The 18,447-nt window shown below is 42.7% G+C and overlaps 2 protein-coding genes across 2 annotated transcripts in view; one reads left to right on the top strand and one right to left on the bottom strand.

Annotated features, from left to right (window-relative positions):
* LOC138656308 (glypican-1-like) overlaps positions 1-6,205 on the top strand; it is a 97,066-nt gene extending 90,861 nt beyond the window's left edge. The window contains exons 7-9 of the mRNA XM_069743673.1: positions 3,303-3,436; positions 3,528-3,703; positions 5,552-6,205. Of these exons, the coding sequence (XP_069599774.1) occupies positions 3,303-3,436; positions 3,528-3,703; positions 5,552-5,763 (522 nt within the window). The 3' untranslated portion in view covers positions 5,764-6,205. The remainder of the gene's footprint in view (positions 1-3,302; positions 3,437-3,527; positions 3,704-5,551) is intronic.
* Positions 2,766-18,447, bottom strand: part of LOC138656307 (ankyrin repeat and MYND domain-containing protein 1-like) — a 97,638-nt gene continuing 81,956 nt past the window's right edge. The window contains exons 15-18 of the mRNA XM_069743672.1: positions 16,576-16,639; positions 16,321-16,469; positions 15,044-15,181; positions 2,766-2,829 (exon numbers count right to left, since the gene is read on the bottom strand). Coding sequence (XP_069599773.1) covers positions 15,054-15,181; positions 16,321-16,469; positions 16,576-16,639 — 341 coding nt within the window. The 3' untranslated portion in view covers positions 2,766-2,829; positions 15,044-15,053. The remainder of the gene's footprint in view (positions 2,830-15,043; positions 15,182-16,320; positions 16,470-16,575; positions 16,640-18,447) is intronic.

Below are 18,447 nucleotides of genomic sequence, written 5' to 3'. Positions count from 1 at the left end.
TTCCTAAAATGCATCTAAGCCTTAGTGTAACAAGTTTGAACGTTATTCTAGAAAATCTTCCGGTCTTTGCCCAGTCTTACTCATTAGCACAAAATGCTGATGTCACTCCTGTAATCTGAGTCTTTACTTCCAAATTTAACTCCAAGCCATAATCCATGTTACTGACTGGCCAAAATCAGTTGTACGCTGCAGTGATTGAACCATTTTGGTTTAGTTCTCGCCGCAGTGTATTCTGTTATTTTTGGCTTCTAGATAGCTGATCAGTGCAGAATGCTGCAGACTCACCGTTTATGGCTTACTGAGGACATATTAATAACTGACAGATTGTTCATTATAAATAATTATTATTATATGCTTATTCCCAAGTGTTCCCCACACAGCGCCAGGACTTAAAGGGTAAATTACTAAGTGCTGAAAAATGGGCAGCAAATACATAGATGTCATTTGGAAGCGTATTCAGTTCTGTTAGTTACAAGCTTCATAGAGATTTGTTCAAAAATCTTAAAAATGTTTTTCATGTCTGAATTTTGACTTGTAATTGATCAGACAAGCTGTATTCCTGGAATTGTGCTTTGGTCTCTCGGAATGTGTAACTTGTGTATTTCGTCACAATCCCTCATTTGTTTGGAATTAGTGCAACCATACAGGGACTCCTCCGTGTCAGGGCAACCGAGGCAGGAACCTCTAGGACTGCGCATATGGGGCCTCCTACTGAACTGATGTGGGTCAGTTACAAAAATAACGTTTTGGTCGTATCGGCTACAGTAAAGAGTCTCCCAGCCCAGACTAATAGTAGAAACTAAGCAGACAGCATTAAGGCAATGTAGCCCCTATAAAAAAAATAGTATACCTTAATGGCTCATGCAGATGTCCATGCAAGCTGGTCTGAGATCGAAACGCAATTCACAGGCTGGACAGCCGACCTACTGACCCGAGAGTGACAGCCTCATAAAAATACATGAAGCGGTCATGTCCGGGTTGGTAGACCCATGGACAGTCCGTGCATTCGGGGTCCATGCTCAGATCATTTTGCATGGACGTCTCCATGAGCCCTTAGTCTTCTAATTGCTGCCTTCATTCAGCAGAAACTGAAGATTAGTCAAACCCTATAACAAGGGTCCTCAGTGCACCCTTGGTGAGGCCGAGAGGCTCAGTGCACTGTTCCTCAGACTAGTTCTGTATGCCCCAACCTTCCCCACTGGACACTGACAGTGCTGGTTTGCCTGAGCGTTTTGGGCAGACACTGCTGACTCTATGTAAGCCAGCGCTGTCAAGCGCCAGTGTGGGTGGAACGGTGCACCGAGGGTCTCGGCCACTCCAAGGGTGCACTGAGCTCCCTAACTAGCATGTCTGGGAGATTCCCTGAGCTTATAAATGGGGTCTTCCTTTTATTACACACATTGTTACACTTTGTCCCTGGGCTGTGTCATCTATTGCAGTTTAGCTTCATGCAAGATGATTGGGCTGAGCTGCTATACTAGAACCAGCGGAAAACACATTTTATGTTCCACAGTCTCGTCTCCTGCCAAGATTCTCCTCTAGGGTGCTCCCAGTCAGGACAGACGGGGATGTGATGGCAGATCAAATCTCACGAGTTCCATTATTAAGTAGGAGAGAAACTCTTCTATGCAGGGTTTGATGGTCCTGGTATTCTTCTGCCCAGCTTCTTCTCTAGGATACGCCTAGTCAGTACACATAAGAAATGATGCAGGACAAAATCTCACATGAGTTCTGCTAATGAAGAGGACATGTTGCCAGGTCAAAAATGGCTGGTTTTACTCCTAATTTATTCCTGCTGTTCACCAAAGTAATAAACCTTTTTATTTAATTTTGTTATAAATCTGCCATTCTAGAGATCTAGTAATTTTAATGCTCCTTTTCAAGCGAGCAATGCTGACAGGATTCCATGGAGGTGTCTTCAGGCACAGTAGCAAAATTACCCTATAAGCAATGTCTCATTGGTTAAAAGAATACAAATTTCCACTAAATAAAAAGGCTCTTAACTCTGGAACCATACGGTGAATGTAAAAATAAAAGAATCAAATGAGAGCAAAAACTGGCCACTTTTGACCCGATAACAGGTCCTGTGTAAGTACTGGAGAAACTATGCAGACTTTAATGATCCAGTTTTCTGGCTTCTTCTCTAGGGGCTCTTAGGACACACAAGAAATGATGCAAGGCCAAATCTCAGTTTAGTTAAACTATTAAGTTGAAGAGTAAGTCTTCTTGTAATCCAGCTCTTCTTCTGCCCGGCTTCTTCTCTAGGGTACTCCTAGGCAGGACAGACAGGAAATGATGCAAAACTCAATCGTACATGAGTTCAGCTATTAAATTGAAGGGAAATTCTATTCTGCAGCCTCTTATAATCCATCTCTTCTGCCCGGCTTCTTCTCTAGGGTACTCCTTGGCAGGACAGACAGGAAATGATGCAAGAGAAAACCCTACAAGAGTTTAGCTTTTAAGTTGGAGAGAAACGTTATTATGCGGCTATAATGATCCAGCCCTTCCTCTATACAGTTTCTTCTCCCAGTCTGGATAGACAAGAAAAGACTTTTACTCTGCAAAAATGTTGGGTTTATCGTAGATTTTTTTATTTAAATATTGAAGTCTACAAAGTTTCTTAAAAACATGGAAACTCTTTGTATGCATCTTATATAAGTAGACCGCATGATCACTTGTATATTAACAATCCATTCCTCCTTTCCATGATGATGTCTGTAATTCTAGTGAACACTTGTCACAGTGAGACGCCATGCATTCAGTGTGTACTTTAGGGTTTGGGGACATCAGTTTAAAAGGAGTCTGTCACCGTGTTTTTGTCTCCAAATCCTAGAACAGAAATATGTAGAGAAAGAGACTCTGATTTCAGTGATGTGTCACTTACCAGGCTGATTGCTGTAGTTTTGACAAAATCACTGTATTAGCAGAAAGAGACTTTCATTAGAGGGTTGGTAAATCTGCCGCCAAGTAGTTATGTATTTTTATGAGCTCTGTATAACCCGCCCCCTTACCACTGATTGGCAGCTTTGTGTTTACAGTATGCATAGGCAGAAAGCTACCAATCAGTGGTGGGGGCGGGGTTATACAGAGAACTGGTAGATCTGCAGAAGATAAAACAGTCCAGTAAGTGATACATTGCTGGAATTGGGGTCTCAGGGTTAGCAGAAGCCTGTTGACAGATTCCCTTTAAGAATACTCACCTTTAATCGCAACTTTTTAGATGAACGTGGGAAATATAGAATATTAGTAATTAAACCTCCATCACAATGTACCTAAATTAACGATGATAATATTTTTTAAAGGTTTCAGATGTAAAGGTAATGCTCACTGAAGTTCAAGATTATTGGGTGTCTCTACCAAACCTATTCTGCAGCGAAAAGGTTATTGCTGGTCCAGGAAATGAAGACAAGTGTTGGAATGGAATGGCCAGAGCAAGGTCAGCCTTGGTCATATATCTGATCCAGCTGAATAAAGCTTTTTTTATATTTCTTCTGAATTCTTCAACATTGTACGTTGTTTTTCTTTAGGTACATGCCTGAGCGCATGGGCAGCGGACTCGCCAACCAGATAAATAATCCTGAGATTGATGTGGATATTACAAAGCCTGACATGACCATCCGTCAACAGATCATGCAGCTGAAGATTATGACCAATCGTCTCCGCAATGCCTACAATGGAAATGACGTGGATTTCCAAGACACAAGTAAGAGGACCAGTACAAAATGTCATTCCAGAGCTTAATGGTGATCCCACAGGAACACAGAGGTTTGACCTTCTTACACTGATCAAATCACAGCTATCCTGTCCAGGATGTCTTAGTCAGATGCATATTCTTCTTTCATTGAGCTTGGGGGATTCTCCAGTGCTGGGGGCAGCGGACGTGTGACTGTAGGTATGTGACTTGCATACATGCGGTCATGTGCCGACTAGATGAATCAACAAAATGCAAATTGGGTGAGGTTTTACTGCACCTCCAACCCAAAGCCTTTGCATCATACTGATTATTATTTATCAGCCATGTATTAAAGGGAACCCGTCACCAGAAAAAGCGCCCTTAACCTGCAGATGTGTGGTTAATCAGCAGGTTAATAGCATTATTAACCTGCCTGGCGCCTGCACTTACCTGATCGCTGCAGGGAGAAAATGAACTTTATTGCCCCCAGTAGCCTCTCTGAGTACAGAGAGTGGTGGATGTAACCGACACCCGACACTGACTAACAGCCGGCACTAATGCAGAGACCGTGTCAGACAGTGACGCGGCTACAGCCACCGCTCTATACTCAGTTCGATGACTGAAACCCGGGGAATAAAGTTAGTTTTCTCTCTGCAGAGTTCAGGTAAGTGCCAGGCAAATTAATAACACTATTATTAACCCGGTATTTGCTGGATAATAGCATTTTATCTGGTGACTGGTTTTTAGATGTCCCTGTGTACTATGTAAAGTGGAAGATATTGTTGCTCTTAAAGGGTTACTGTGCAAAAGAAGGAATAAGCTGCTTGTAAAGGGTTAATGAGAGTTTCTAACTACATAATGTACAGACTGATAGACAGCTATAAAACAATGAGAAGTCTATGCCTGGAATCGCTTCAGTTGCAATCTAGTGTCTCCTCTTCCGGTTGCTCCATAATATCCATGAATCTCTTATATCTCATGTACACACAGAATGAAGAAGGATATCAGCACACATCTGTAGCGTTTGCATGCTGCACATTCCCGTCTCCCCCACACAGTGGTATCTCCCAGCTCATAAGCATAAAGCCTCACAGTTGTCAAAATAGTGAGACAGCGAAGAGCCCAACTTTGGTCTCTTATAAACCCAGAGCTATTATAACCGGATTAAACACTTTTTTTTTTTAGGTTTCATAATTATATATGTTTGGGAAAGGTTTTACACAAATTACGGGACATGTCTGATGATTGCTGAGGTCTTTGTGCCGATTCATTTCTCTGGTAGGAGAAACTGACTTCTAATATATGGTAAATTGTATTGTGAACTCCTGGTCTATGTTTTGACACCCAACACAACCCATTTGTACAGGAGTAGAGTTTGAATATGTTGTCACATATGATCCAATATTGCTTTTTTTAAACTCAAAATTCACACAGAAACTTACCAGATCACAGGCTAAAGTTAGCCACACACAATAATGTCATCCAGACCCACCAATTTTGGATGTATCATACAACAATCCAATGCGTCCAGAGGTTTCCTGATACTCTCCATGGCAGATGTTATGGGAAACAAGGATCGGGCAGTTTGATTTCAACATGCCTAATCATTTTTAGTGGAAATAAGCTGCAGCGAGAGGAGTCTATGGTCAGTAGGCATAGCTGAGTATTTGGTAGACAGCAATCTGGAGTATTTGGCCTGGTTAGGAGGTTTTTCTTGACCAAGAGATCATCCAATGCATTTATTATTTGGCAAGTCAACCAATTTATAGACTCTGCTCCACAAAGATTATCTGATAAACTGTCCTCAGCAGGTTTGATGAGCCGATAATGGATTTCGATGCTGGGTGTTACCAAGTATTAACCTCTCTATTTTTGCAGGTGATGACATCAGTGGCTCGGGGAGCGGAGACGGCTGCTCCGACACCGTGTGCATCAAAACAGCTTCTGGAGACAACACTGTAATACACACACAAACACATGTCGTCCGAAAGGGACATTCGCCAGGGCTGAATGGAAACGCCAGCTTCAAATCGTGGGATCTATCGCTACTTCTTGCCGCTTTGCTTGTGACACACGTTGCCAGGTGGTAACCTCTGTGAACTGTTATATAAAGGGAACGCGGTCACTTTTCTCCCTTAATAAACTTGACTTTCTGCTGTATTTGGAAGTAGATGAAAATGGAAACGACTGCTGGAGATTAGGCCACTATAACACTGTGCTCTTCTGCAGGCCCAACCTGTCTCCATAACTGTACATTTTTTGTAATTGCGTGTATTTTATTTTCTGATACAGATAAACCATATCTGGCTGGTTTTTTTTTTCCTTTGGTTGATAGGAAAAAAAAATGTTAAAAGTGACATAAAGCTTCACTAATATTGTGTCTCTTTTCTAAAATTAAAAATAAAATTGCAAAAAAATTGTAAAATATTTATTAGTGCAAAGACATACCGTTCTCTACATACACAGGTGACAAGCACAAAGGAGCAATGTATGCAATTTTCCTGGTTTCTATATAAAGTACATTTTTCTTCATATCCGTCACTGGGAGTTTTATTTTGTCAATTCTCTGATTCAGCAGAAAGCCCCTGGCTCTGAGCAGGCTGATTCCGGTTTACTCAGAAAGCTATGACTTGGATCAGTAAGCCGGGAGGACTGATGTAGCAAAGATATAGTGAAAATATTGCGACTTTTGGCTGAATGCAGATCTCCTTCAGAATCTGCCTACAAAGCATAGAGGGGTCATCCCCCCCCCAAAAAAAAAGGACATTTTAATCAACAGATTTTGGAATAATAATAATTTAGAAAACTGGATGTGCTAAAAAAAATGTTCCTGTGCTGAGATAATCTTATAAATGTGCCCCTGCTATGTATTGTGTAATGGCCGTGTCTGACTGTGCAGGAACATGGTTTGATCATACCATACATCTTAAAAGATGATTTATCCACAACACGGCATCTTATATCACTTTATGTAAATGACTTTTTCGAGGCTCTGTGGAGGATGCTGCCTGGAAGATAACTCTGCCTCCAGAGCTTATTTTACATGAAGGGTGAGGAACCAGTGTGATGGCTGCTCTTTGCTCTCCTGATCTCACTACAGAGCCCTGTGTGATTATACCTGCAGGTTCCTCTCAGCTTCCAGCTCACAGGCAGACATGGTTGCAATATTGTTGCAGTACAGCAGAGCTCAGAGAGCTGCAAAATTCTGTCTGCAAGAAGACAGTTAATTTCTCCTGTTCTGTGTTAGTTACTTGTCTCACACTAGTAACTCTCTCTTCATGTAAACTAAGCTCTGGAGGCAGAGTTATCTTTCAGGCAGCATCCTCCCCATATCCTGGAAAAGATCGTTTAAATATAAGAAAATGTGGATTTCTCTGGAATCAGATCGCAAATATCAAGGTATCATTTTACTCAGCTTTCTATGACCTGCATGCCCAAATAGGCGGGCTTAGGAGGGATGATCCTATTGACAGATTCCCTTTAAGTCTGCAAAATATAGTCTCAACTTTATGTTCATGTGAATTCTCATTCTTATTTTGTAACCTTATGTTAAGTCTGTTCCTGTTATTCCTGCTAGAATGTATGAATAAATTGACAACTGTGCGATACCTTTATCCTCACCGTAGAGTGCACAGATACAGCTCCAACGGGTAATACGAAATCAATAAATCCTCACATTTCTGGTAGATGTAACAAAGGAACGACTACAACTTACAAAGAAAAAATTATAAATTTTAATATTATGCAGATTATATAGAATGCAGTTGATTATTAAAACAGACATCTTAAAGGGAACCTGTCAGGTCCTGCAACCCAGTAGCATGCACTTATTTATGAGTAAATTCCCTTCATAACCAGCCCTTTATAACATATTTCTTCTGTAAAACTGTGGTTTAAAAAAGCATTTATATTGTCCCCATTTCCTATACTAATTATGGCTTTGATTAGTCGATGGGGTGTTCGTTCCCCAGACTAGTGAGCCCTATTTCCATGTTATCACGTCAAATGTGCAATTTGGTCCACGAGGTCGGCCAATTCCTCTGGTCGGGCTCCAGAAAGAATGCCCTGACGGAGTTGATTAGCCCATGCTGTTATCGACTTTGCCACCCAGGTGGAGGCAAAGGCAGGGTACAATGGAGAGGCGGCTGTTTCAAAGGCTGACCTTGCAAAGGACTCCATGAGCCTGTCATTGGTGTCCTTGAGAGATGTTCTATCCGGAAGCGGAAGGACTGTATTGGTGGTCAGTCTGGAAACCGGAGGGTCCACAGTTGGAGAAGTGGTCCAGTTAGCAATGACCTCGGGGGAGAAGGGATATAGAATACCGAGGAGCTTCCCTCTTTGAAAGCGGCTGGTTGGGTTGTCATGTTCCTTGGAAAGTACCTCCTCAAATTCTCTGAGGCACAAAGACCTTAGGAGCTGGTCTCGACCGTCTAAACGAAACCACCTGTTCTGTAGTGGTATCCCTAATGTTAAATGTCTGGTTGACCGCCAAAATGAGGCTCTGGACCATATCTCTCCTATTAGAGGCCTGGTGAAAGTCCGGGTCTGAGTAATCCTCAGACAGTACATCTGAAACTGCCACGGCAGACTCCAGGGAAGAGGACTTGGAAAAACATGGCTGTAGGCAGAGGTCAGGGGAAGAGAGAGAGCACCAGAATGATGCTCCCGCCTACTTCTATTAAGGCCCCTTATGGTAGGCGGCACAGGTGGAGAATCCTGCGATCCGCTAGTAACGACGGAGCTAGGAAAGGAAAATCTGTCAAGGACGGACACCAGGGACTGTGATACCTTGGTGAGGTCCGTGACCGATTGCGACAGATAGCCCCCACTGGAATGGGGGCACTACTCTCTCCTGGGGCAAAAAGGAACTCCTGGGTAGCAGGGACGGGGGCTGCTGCAGTCCTGACAGTGGGAAGAGGACTGGCCTGAAGGGAGTTTGCAATTACATGTGGTGCAAATAAAGTGTCTGACAAGAGCAAAGGAAGAAGAAGAGGCAGGAGGGCGAGAGCACTAGGCATGATGAGAAGCAGACCCACTACTAATGGTGCCAGAAGGTTAGGGAACAGAGAGCTGAGTAGAGTGTCAATCTGCCGAGCAGAGCTACTCACAGGAAGATGCAGGTCCTGAGGTCTTCTTCCGGACTGTAGAGGGCTCCAGAAGACAACCAGGGCTGCAGGATAACCGTGGAGGAGATAAGAGAGTTCCCTGCAGGGATGCCACCTTCCAGGACCTGATGCTGGCAAATGGTGATCACAGGGAGGAAGAGGAGCACCCACAGGGAGAAGGCGCGCGCAAGAGGAGAGAAGAGGGTGCGTTACTTCAAAAGCCTGTTCGGCGAGGCCAAAAATGGGTGGAGCTAACCACCAGGGAAGTGGGCGGAGGTAGCTGTTGCAAACAAGAGGGAGACAGTGATGCCCTGGACACCTGCACGTCCACACTGAAGGGGCGGAGCTAACTGCCGGAAACAGAAGGAGAGGGCGTGCCATCGACGGGCGGTAAAAAAAAAAAGCCCACTAAAAGATGCCAAGAAGGGGCGGAGCCAAATGCTGAAGGTAAGCCGCTCTGAAGCCAGGGCTTAAATTTATAACTGAGGCCCTGGAGAATGGGGAGGGCGGCAGGAAGGCCCAGACTGCCTGTCAGGTAACCCAGAAAGAAAGAGATAAAACAGGCCCCCTATCGACCAAAAAAAAACGGTCTATACCTAAAAGGAAAAAGCCCCTCTACTACAAACCCTATTAGGCCACGCTGAGGCCGGGGCCTATATTTATAACAGAGGCCCCGGAGACAGGACAGAGCGGCACAGAGGCCCAGACTGCCTGTCCGGAAAGCCCCTGTACTACACACCCTGAATAAAAGTCAGGGTAAAAGGAAGGCCCCTCTAACTACAAACCCTCTAGTAATAAAAAAGTAGGGGGGCAGTAAAACTCATCCATCTTCTGTCATCTTCCGCCGTGCTTTCATTATCTTCATCCTTCTGTTTTTCATCATCTTTATTTTCTTCTTTGTATGGATCTTCTCCCCTAACACCTCTGGACACCTGACAGAGAGAGAAGAAAGGGAGATGTACCTCTCCATCCAGACCTTCATTGGATGTCCGAGCCTCTTGGGAATGTGGGACGTCCATGCCTCCTGAAACCGACATGCTCTGGTGGGCGAGTGGATAGGAGACAAGGGCCAGGACCAATGTTCGGATCACCTAAACACTCTTCTGTGTCAGGGGTTGGGGTCCTGCCGAATAGACGTACGAGCATACGGGGTGGCAGTATACGCCGTACTCATAGTCTCTATGTGGGAGTACAGTTGTGACTGTTCACACTGTATCCCTCCAGAGGTAAGGCTAGAAGATCCATATGAAAAGAAACAAGGAAAACTGAGGTAGATATGGGTCTAGCAGAAGACCCGTGTCCACCTCCTACAGCCACTAAGCTAAACTGAATATCCTAGTTCCGGTTGGTGGGGTGTACACTGTGGAGGAGGAGCTAACTTTTGGCAGCAGCATACACCCATGGTTTCCGGTGTCCCCCAATGAAGTGATAGCGAAAAGGCCTTTATTGTTTCGTAAAAATAAAGAATAGCGAAGTTTTCACCCATCAAGTTTTTATCAAGCTTATAAATGTGACATAACAGTGAGATTATATAAGCAATGAAAATAACCAATCACACAAAAAAAGACCGTAGATGCCCGCAAAAACATCATGGTACACAGGCTACAAGGAATCTGAGCTGAAATCAGGGTCTCAGCCCCTACGTTGTGCTGCTCTCGGATTACACAGCTAAACCTGCTGACAGATTCCCTTTAACAGTTTCCATTTGAATCATTTTAGTTTGTATGTGAAATTGGCAAATAGAGAACTGACCGCATCTCAAGTTACCAATGGTAACTGATGGTGGGAACACGGACTAACTGATATTACTAAGCACCACTCTTCCAAATCACGATAATGTTTATCGTCTATCAACGACTTATTATGTTCCACAGTCTTAACATCTTTTTTTAAGAGAAAAAACTAAACGCTGGCTGTTTTCTGCTTTTCTTTTTTAATAGGATATCCTTTAAATATCATCTTTCAAGATTCTGATTGGCCGCTTTCTCTAAAGCTCCATCTAATAATGGAGCAAGATGGACTTTTAGAAACACAGACCCAGATTCATTTAATCTGACAATTTATGTCAGAAAGTCACTTTGTGAAAAGTCACAAACATTTCAACATTTCGTGCAACGTGAAGTCGGGCATCTCTGCCAAATTGGGTGGAGCTGGAGAGGATCTGGGACGGGCTGTGCCAACAGCCGCTCGTCAAATTCGACAAAACTAGCGGCGTTCCTTACGGCAGAAACATTACTTCAGTCCTTGACTGGAATAACATTTCTGGCGAGGTACACGGAGGAGCAATAACATTTCCGGCGAGGCACACGGAGAAGCAATAACATTTCTGGTGAAGGACACGGAGGAGCAATAGCATTTCTGGTGAGGGACACGGAGGAGCAATAACATTTCTGGTGAGGCACACGGAGGAGCAATAACATTTCTGGTGAGGGACAGGGAGGAGCAATAACATTTCTGGTGAGGGACACGGAGGAGCAATAGCATTTCTGGTGAGGGACACGGAGGAGCAATAACATTTCTGGTGAGGGACACGGAGGAGCAATAACATTTCTGGTGAGGGGCAGGGAGGAGCAATAACATTTCTGGCGAGGCACACGGAGGAGCAATAACATTTCTGGTGAGGGACACGGAGGAGCAATAGCATTTCTGGCGAGGGACACGGAGGAGCAATAACATTTCGGGTGAGGGACACGGAGGAGCAATAGCATTTCTGGTGAGGGACAGGGAGGAGCAATAACATTTCTGGCGAGGTACACGGAGGAGCAATAACATTTCTGGCGAGGCACACGGAGGAGCGATAACATTTCTGGCGAGGCACACGGAGGAGCGATAACATTTCTGGCGAGGCACACGGAGGAGCGATAACATTTCTGGTGAGGGACACGGAGGAGCAATAACATTTCTGGTGAGGGACACGGAGGAGCAATAACATTTCTGGTGAGGGACACGGAGGAGCCATAACATTTCTGGCGAGGCACACGGAGGAGCGATAACATTTCTGGTGAGGGACACGGAGGAGCAATAACATTTCTGGTGAGGGACACGGAGGAGCCATAACATTTCTGGCGAGGCACACGGAGGAGCGATAACATTTCTGGTGAGGGACACGGAGGAGCAATAACATTTCTGGTGAGGGACACGGAGGAGCAATAACATTTCTGGTGAGGGACACGGAGGAGCGTGCAGCTAAGAAAATGCATTGAATTCCTTACGTGATGTGCACCTATCAATAAATTCAGCACATCTTCCTATATGAAATGCCAGTCATAATGAATCAGGATCATAGTTTTTAGTTCTTCAGCTTGTTGGCCAAAAAACGCATCTTTACTGTTAATCCTACGAAGACTGAAAAACTGACTTTAGGGGTCAGGCCGTTGCCTGAAACGCGTTAGCACTGTTTATCTCTGGACTTAATAAAGTGACATTTTTTGTGCCGTTTGGTGAATCCCACTTGTTCTATCTATTTTTCTTCATCATTTGGATGGTACATGGAAGCCATCTATTTCTACAGGATACATTTTTTACAGCCACGAATAGATGTGAATGTGCTCGAAAGCAATTCATATATCTGCACTTCCATTGCTTATGCCGCAAACGCCTGATTCTGCAGAGAGTAAGGCTCCATTCCCCAATTTAGCGAATAAAGTTATGACCCGCAAACCTATCAAAATTTGTGCATGATTGGCAGGTATTGCCACGTGTCCTATTCTAATAATTAAGACCCATATATGCGTCTTGGCAGGTGCATGGCTCGTAAATCGCAACGTCATTAGAACCATAGTCATTTACTGGCTGTCTCCTTCCAACAACAGCGTCATCCCATATCTACAGGTTTTGAACCATGTTGCAGCCCTGCATCATTCACAACAATAGAGCAGAGCTGCACCTCCAATCACAACCTGGACATGGAAAAAGAAAGCCATGTTTTTCTATTTCTGGAATAACTCTTAACTCTTTTAAAATTAGTTTTCTGGCATTGTATACAGTATATTCTATAGAGAAGCCACAAAGGAAAATACCAGAAAAAAAACACCATGTTCAAAGCTTCTCAAAAACCAAAAACACAGCACAAAACAAAATGCTTAGTCTGCAGTGTGTTATATTTCATTTTAGACTTTAATGAAATGTATGTCCTCAGTGTTTATGCACCCTCCCGCAACAAACGTAAAGGGCTTGCCAAGAAAAATTCTAGGAACAACGCCTACCTATGCAAAATGATGTATGTGAAATTAAAAGGAATTTATCAGCAAGATTTTAACCTCCAAACTAAAGTACTTATGTGCGCGTATAGTAAGTCCAGCAATACCATTACATGGCCAGTCATATACTGACAAATCAAAGAATTGATGTGTAAATTATGCTGAAGGGCTATGGTAGATCTGAAGCATTGGTCACTCCAGCTCTATTCACACCCAGCACTGCCTCCTCTTGCTTCAATGACAATCTCTATGCTGTGTATATTCAGCCAAAGGAGACATCAGCCAAGCAGGAGGAGGCGGCGTTGGGCATAGAATAGAGCTGGAGTAACAGAGGCTTCCGATCTACTATAGCTCTCCATCCTCATTTACATATCAATTCAAAAGGATATTCCTGTTCCATATCAATGAAGCTTGATTACTATGCAATTAAAAAATATGCAGCTTTCTAATATACTTTGTGATCTCATGCATTGCTGCTTTCAAAATATCTGTTCATCTTTGCAGAATTGTTGTAATTCAGCCACATTGGAGGGTTTCCGAGCATGAATCGCCTTTTTAATATCATGTCACAGCATCTCAAATCGGACTAAGATCAAGACTCTGACTAGGCCACTCCAAAGTCTTAATTTTGTTTCAAGCCATTCAGAGGTGGACTTGCTGGTGTGTGTTGGATCATTGTCCTGTTGCATAAACCAATGCGCTTCAGCTTTATGAAGAGATGGCCGGACATTCTCCTGCAGGAGTTTTTGGTAGACAGAAGAATTCATGCTTCCATTTATCACAGCAAGTTTTCCAGGTCCTAAAGCAGCAAAACAGCCCCAGACCATTATATTACCACCACCATATTTTATTGTTGGTATCATGTTCCTTTTCTGAAATGCTGTCTTAGTTCTACGCCAGTTGTAAAAGGACATACACTTCGCAAAAAAGTTCAACTTGTGTCTCGTCAGTTCACTGAGTATTCTCCCAAAAGTATTGGGGATATTTAAGATTTTTTCTGGAGCCTTTATGTTCTTATTGCTCAGCAGTGGTTTTCGGCTTGGAACTCTGCCATGCAGGCCATTTTGCCCAGTCTCTTTCTTATGGTGGAGTCATGAATACTGACCTTAACTGAGGCAAGTGAGGCCTGCAGTTCTTTGAATGTTGTTGTGGGGCCTTTTTGTGACCTCTTGGATGAGTTGTCACTGCGCTCTTGGGGTAGTTTGGGTCGATCGGCCATTCCTTGGAAGGTTCACCACTGTTCCATGTTTTTGCCAATTGTGAATAATGACTCTCACTGTGGTTTGCTGGAGTCCCAAAGCTTTGTAAATGGCTTTTTAGCCTTTTTCAGACTGATAGAATTCAATTACTTTGTTTCTCATCTGTTTCAGATTTTTTTTTTATCGTGGCATGATGTCTAGCTTTTGATGATCTTTCGGTCTACTTCAATATGTGAGACAGGTCCTATTTAAGTGATTTCTTGATTGAGAACAGGTGTGGCAGTACTCAGGCCTGGGTGTGGCTAGGGAAATTGAACTCAGCTTCCCAAAGAGGTGATAAACCACAGTTAATTTTATGTTTTAGGGGGGGGAGAGGGGGCAATCACTTTTTTTCAGACAGGGCCCTAATACCTTAATTTAAAAACTGCATTTTGCGTTTACTTGTGTTATCTTTGTCTATTATTAAATTTTATTTAAATTATCTGAAACATTTAAGTGTGACAAATATGCAAAATAACAGGAAATCAGGAAGGGGGCAAACACTTTTTCACACAACTGTATATCTATGAAGATGAGAATAACCTTTTACCATCTGTATATAATAGAAAAACATTTTAGTTGATTACATTAAATGGGTGTTTAGGATTCCCAATAGAAATCTTATAGATGGGTTCTGTATTTTTGTTGCATGCTGTAAAGAAAGGAAAGGAGGCCACATATGTGCGGCTCCCTCCAAATCTATAAAATTCTGCAAAATTCCAAATCATGTGAACAAAATATGTGGATACTTCTATACATCACATCATGCTTTATGTGTTTTTTTTTGCACACAAACAGACATCACAAGAGCGAGGCACTGCCACATACGCAGATGTACTTAATTGTAACTGTAGTTCTCCCCAGTACTTGCAATGCTGTCACCATAAACCTCACGTCCTGATGAGTCTTTCTCAGCATGTAGATGCTTTGTCCCTTTGGCTGAATGCATCTTTCCACTGAGTTTCCCTACAATTAAAATTAAATTAAGGATTAAAATAATAAAACCATCTTCACATTTCTCTTCCAGCAGTTCTGCAGTTTATATACTCGTAAACTTATGCATCAGCCAGTCTCATAAATCCATGAGCATTTAGCATATTTAATTTTCAGAGGGGCATTGCATGGCCTACAAGTCTCCAAACAGTAGATTCACACTCTCTGCAAGGAAAAATATTCCCATGTACACCCCCACTGAGAGGCCTCTCACCCAGCCAAATAAGCTTTCCTGCTTTGCACTGAGGAGTGGTAAACACCCTGAAACACGTGACTGCAAATGTAGTGTCTGGTTTGGCTTTGGCCTAAGTCATACAGTGGCATGTAAAAGTTTGGGCACCCCTGCTCAAAATTACTGTTATTGTGAACAGTTAAGCAAGTTGAAGATTAAATTATCTATCTATCTATCTATATGTATAAGTCATTTTTTAAATTTTAAAAATTGCAAAAAGGAAAATGGGCAGATGCAAAAGTTTGGTACCCTTGGATATTTGCACGCTTAGATAACTTTGACCAAGGTTTCAGACCTTAATTAGCCTGTTAGGGTTATGGCTTGGTCACTATCATCGTTAGGAAAGGTCAAGTGATGCAAATTTCTCCTCTAACCTTGTACCAAAAAAAACAACAGCCTTGGGTTCTTCTAAGCAGCTGCCTAGCACTCTGAAAATTAAAAGCAGGAGAAGGCTATATATAAGAAAATATCAAAGCATTTTCAAGTTTTCCATTCCTGAGTTAGAAACGTATTTAAGAAATGTCAGTTACCAGGAACAGTGGAGGTCAAGATAAGGTCTGAAAGACCAAGCAAAATTTCAGTGACAGCTGCTTGTAGGATTGCTGGAGAGGTAAATCAGAATCCCCACTGCTTGACTGCAAAAGACCTTGAGAAACATTTAGCAGACTCAGGAGTTGTGGTACATTTTACTAGTGTTCAGACACGCCTGCACAAATATGGCCAAGACCCCGGAGAAATTCCAACTCTGGGGGGGGCGCTATACACTTTTTCCACACTTTTTCCTGTGGTTTAAGTACCCTTAATTGCCGCCGTGAAAAGGCGTATCGGCGGTCATTAAGGGGTTAAGAAAGGCATCTGGTGTTGTCATGTTGGTGCTCACCTGTACGTTGTTGGCATTCATCTTTGTGTAGTTCCCATGATTTCTTCTTGCACTGTTTGCTACAAGTGAATACAGAGTAACATCGCAGGCACGGAGAAAGCTTGACGCCAATAGAGCGGCCACACTGGTAGCAGTACTTGAAGAAAGTTCTAATGAACAGAAGCGCAAAAGTTGTCAGCAGAAAGCACATGGAAGCTCAGCTGCAAGTAGATGCCAAGAGATCCTACTGCCAACAGGAGACAGTAGGCGCCTCACCGGTGTGGTGGCACGCTGCCTTCACCAGATGTCACCTTTGTACTTCCCCTGGTGATCGCCTCTCCTAAAGTAAGAGACACAATGACTTTGTGGAGTTTATACAGTGCAATTCTACAATTCTTTATAAAAATAAAACAGTGGCCGGCCTGCTAAATGCCCCCATTGCTGCCATTTTGCTACTCCTGTGAAGCCCAACCACAGGTGACCGGGATTTTCACTATATATATTACAATACCTAATTATTGCAACCAACAGTAGACATGAATAGTCGCAAGTTTAGTCTACTATGGGGGCTAAAAATGCAGTAAAAAACACTTTTAAACAGTTTTAAAACATAAAAAAAAATGAATCACCCATTTTTTATCTGTTTAAACAAAAAAAGAGAAAAAGTTGAATATTGCACATTGCCATGCCCATAAAAGTCCAATCTATCAAAATATAAAATTATATAACCCATACGGTACACATTGTGAGGAAAAGAAAATGCCCAAATTGCCTTTTTTTGGCCACTGTAACCTCTCCCAAAACACTGCAATGAAAAGCTATCAAAACATTGTATGCAATGTACCCCGCTACAGTTCATAAAACGGGAAAAACAAATTCCCGTACAGTTCCATCGATAGAAAAATGAAGAAGTTACAGATCTCAGAAAATCGTGACACAATCCAACATTTTGTTCACCACTTAACTATAAAGAAAACTATTAAAGAATTGGTATTGTAGTAATCCTACTGAGGAATCGTGTTGTGAAGTCCAGTAAAAACCACACCCAAAAGGCAGAATTGCACTTTTTTCATAATTTCATCTCACTTGGTATTTTTTCCCCATTTTGCAATACACAACATGGCAAAATAAATGGGGTCATTCAATACTACCACTTGTCCAGAAAAAAAAGTGCCTTCATACAGCAATGTCACTAAAAAAAATAAAATAGGTGTGGCTCTTGGAAAAAGTGGCGAAAATAACAAAAGGGCAAAAATGAAAATTGGCTGGGAGCTTAAGGGGTTAAAAAGATTGTCAGTTAAAGGGGCATTACCATCTCCAAGATCCTATCCCAATATGTAGTAGGTGTAATAATAATAATATTAGCAAATACCTCCTATTAGAAAAGTAGTATAGTTATTTTGATAACCTATGTCCCTTACCCTATGTGCAGGGCGTTGCAGTAGCTTAGGTATCCATGGTTACAACTAATCATATAGTGACAGTTACTTGGTTAGCTGTTAGTGGTCATAACCATGGATACCTTAAGCCACTGCAAATCCTGCACATGAAGTGACATAGCAAATCAGAAGAACTATACTATATTAAACAGATGGCATAGAATCTTGGAGATGAAAATACCACTTTATCTAAAAGGGGACAACCGTTTTCACCTCTTAAGTTTAATGTTCATCCCTGGATGCAGTTCGGAATAAAAACAAATTGCTCTGTTTTCACCTCCCCCCGAGTCCATTGTTGAGTCTCGCCACTGCTCCTGGTGTCTGGCATTGGCTTTGGGGCTGATATCACTTTGACAGAGCAGTAGCCAATCAGTGAGCTCAGTGGCACTGATTGGTGCATTCTGTTTACACTCTCAGAGCTGCTGAGCTCACCGATTGGTGGCTGTGGTGTTGATATAATGTTAGTTCCACAGCCAATGAGACACACCGGGAGCAGCGGCGGAGACTCACCGGTGGACTCGGGGAAGGTGAGTATAGTGCAGGTAGTTTTTTAGGCCAAACTGAACCCAGCGATGAACATTAACTGAATTTGTCACTTATTTCCAATCTGATTTTTTCTCTTCTTGATGCAGGACTCTCTCGGCTCAGCATGGTGAGTGATATATAGCAGTGTATAGCGACTCAGCACTAGATTATTAGTATCATCACC

This window comes from Ranitomeya imitator, unplaced genomic scaffold, assembly GCF_032444005.1.
Source record: "Ranitomeya imitator isolate aRanImi1 unplaced genomic scaffold, aRanImi1.pri SCAFFOLD_321, whole genome shotgun sequence".
In the NCBI taxonomy this organism is placed as follows: Eukaryota; Metazoa; Chordata; class Amphibia; order Anura; family Dendrobatidae; genus Ranitomeya; species Ranitomeya imitator.
This window is presented reverse-complemented; position numbering and strand designations above follow the sequence as displayed.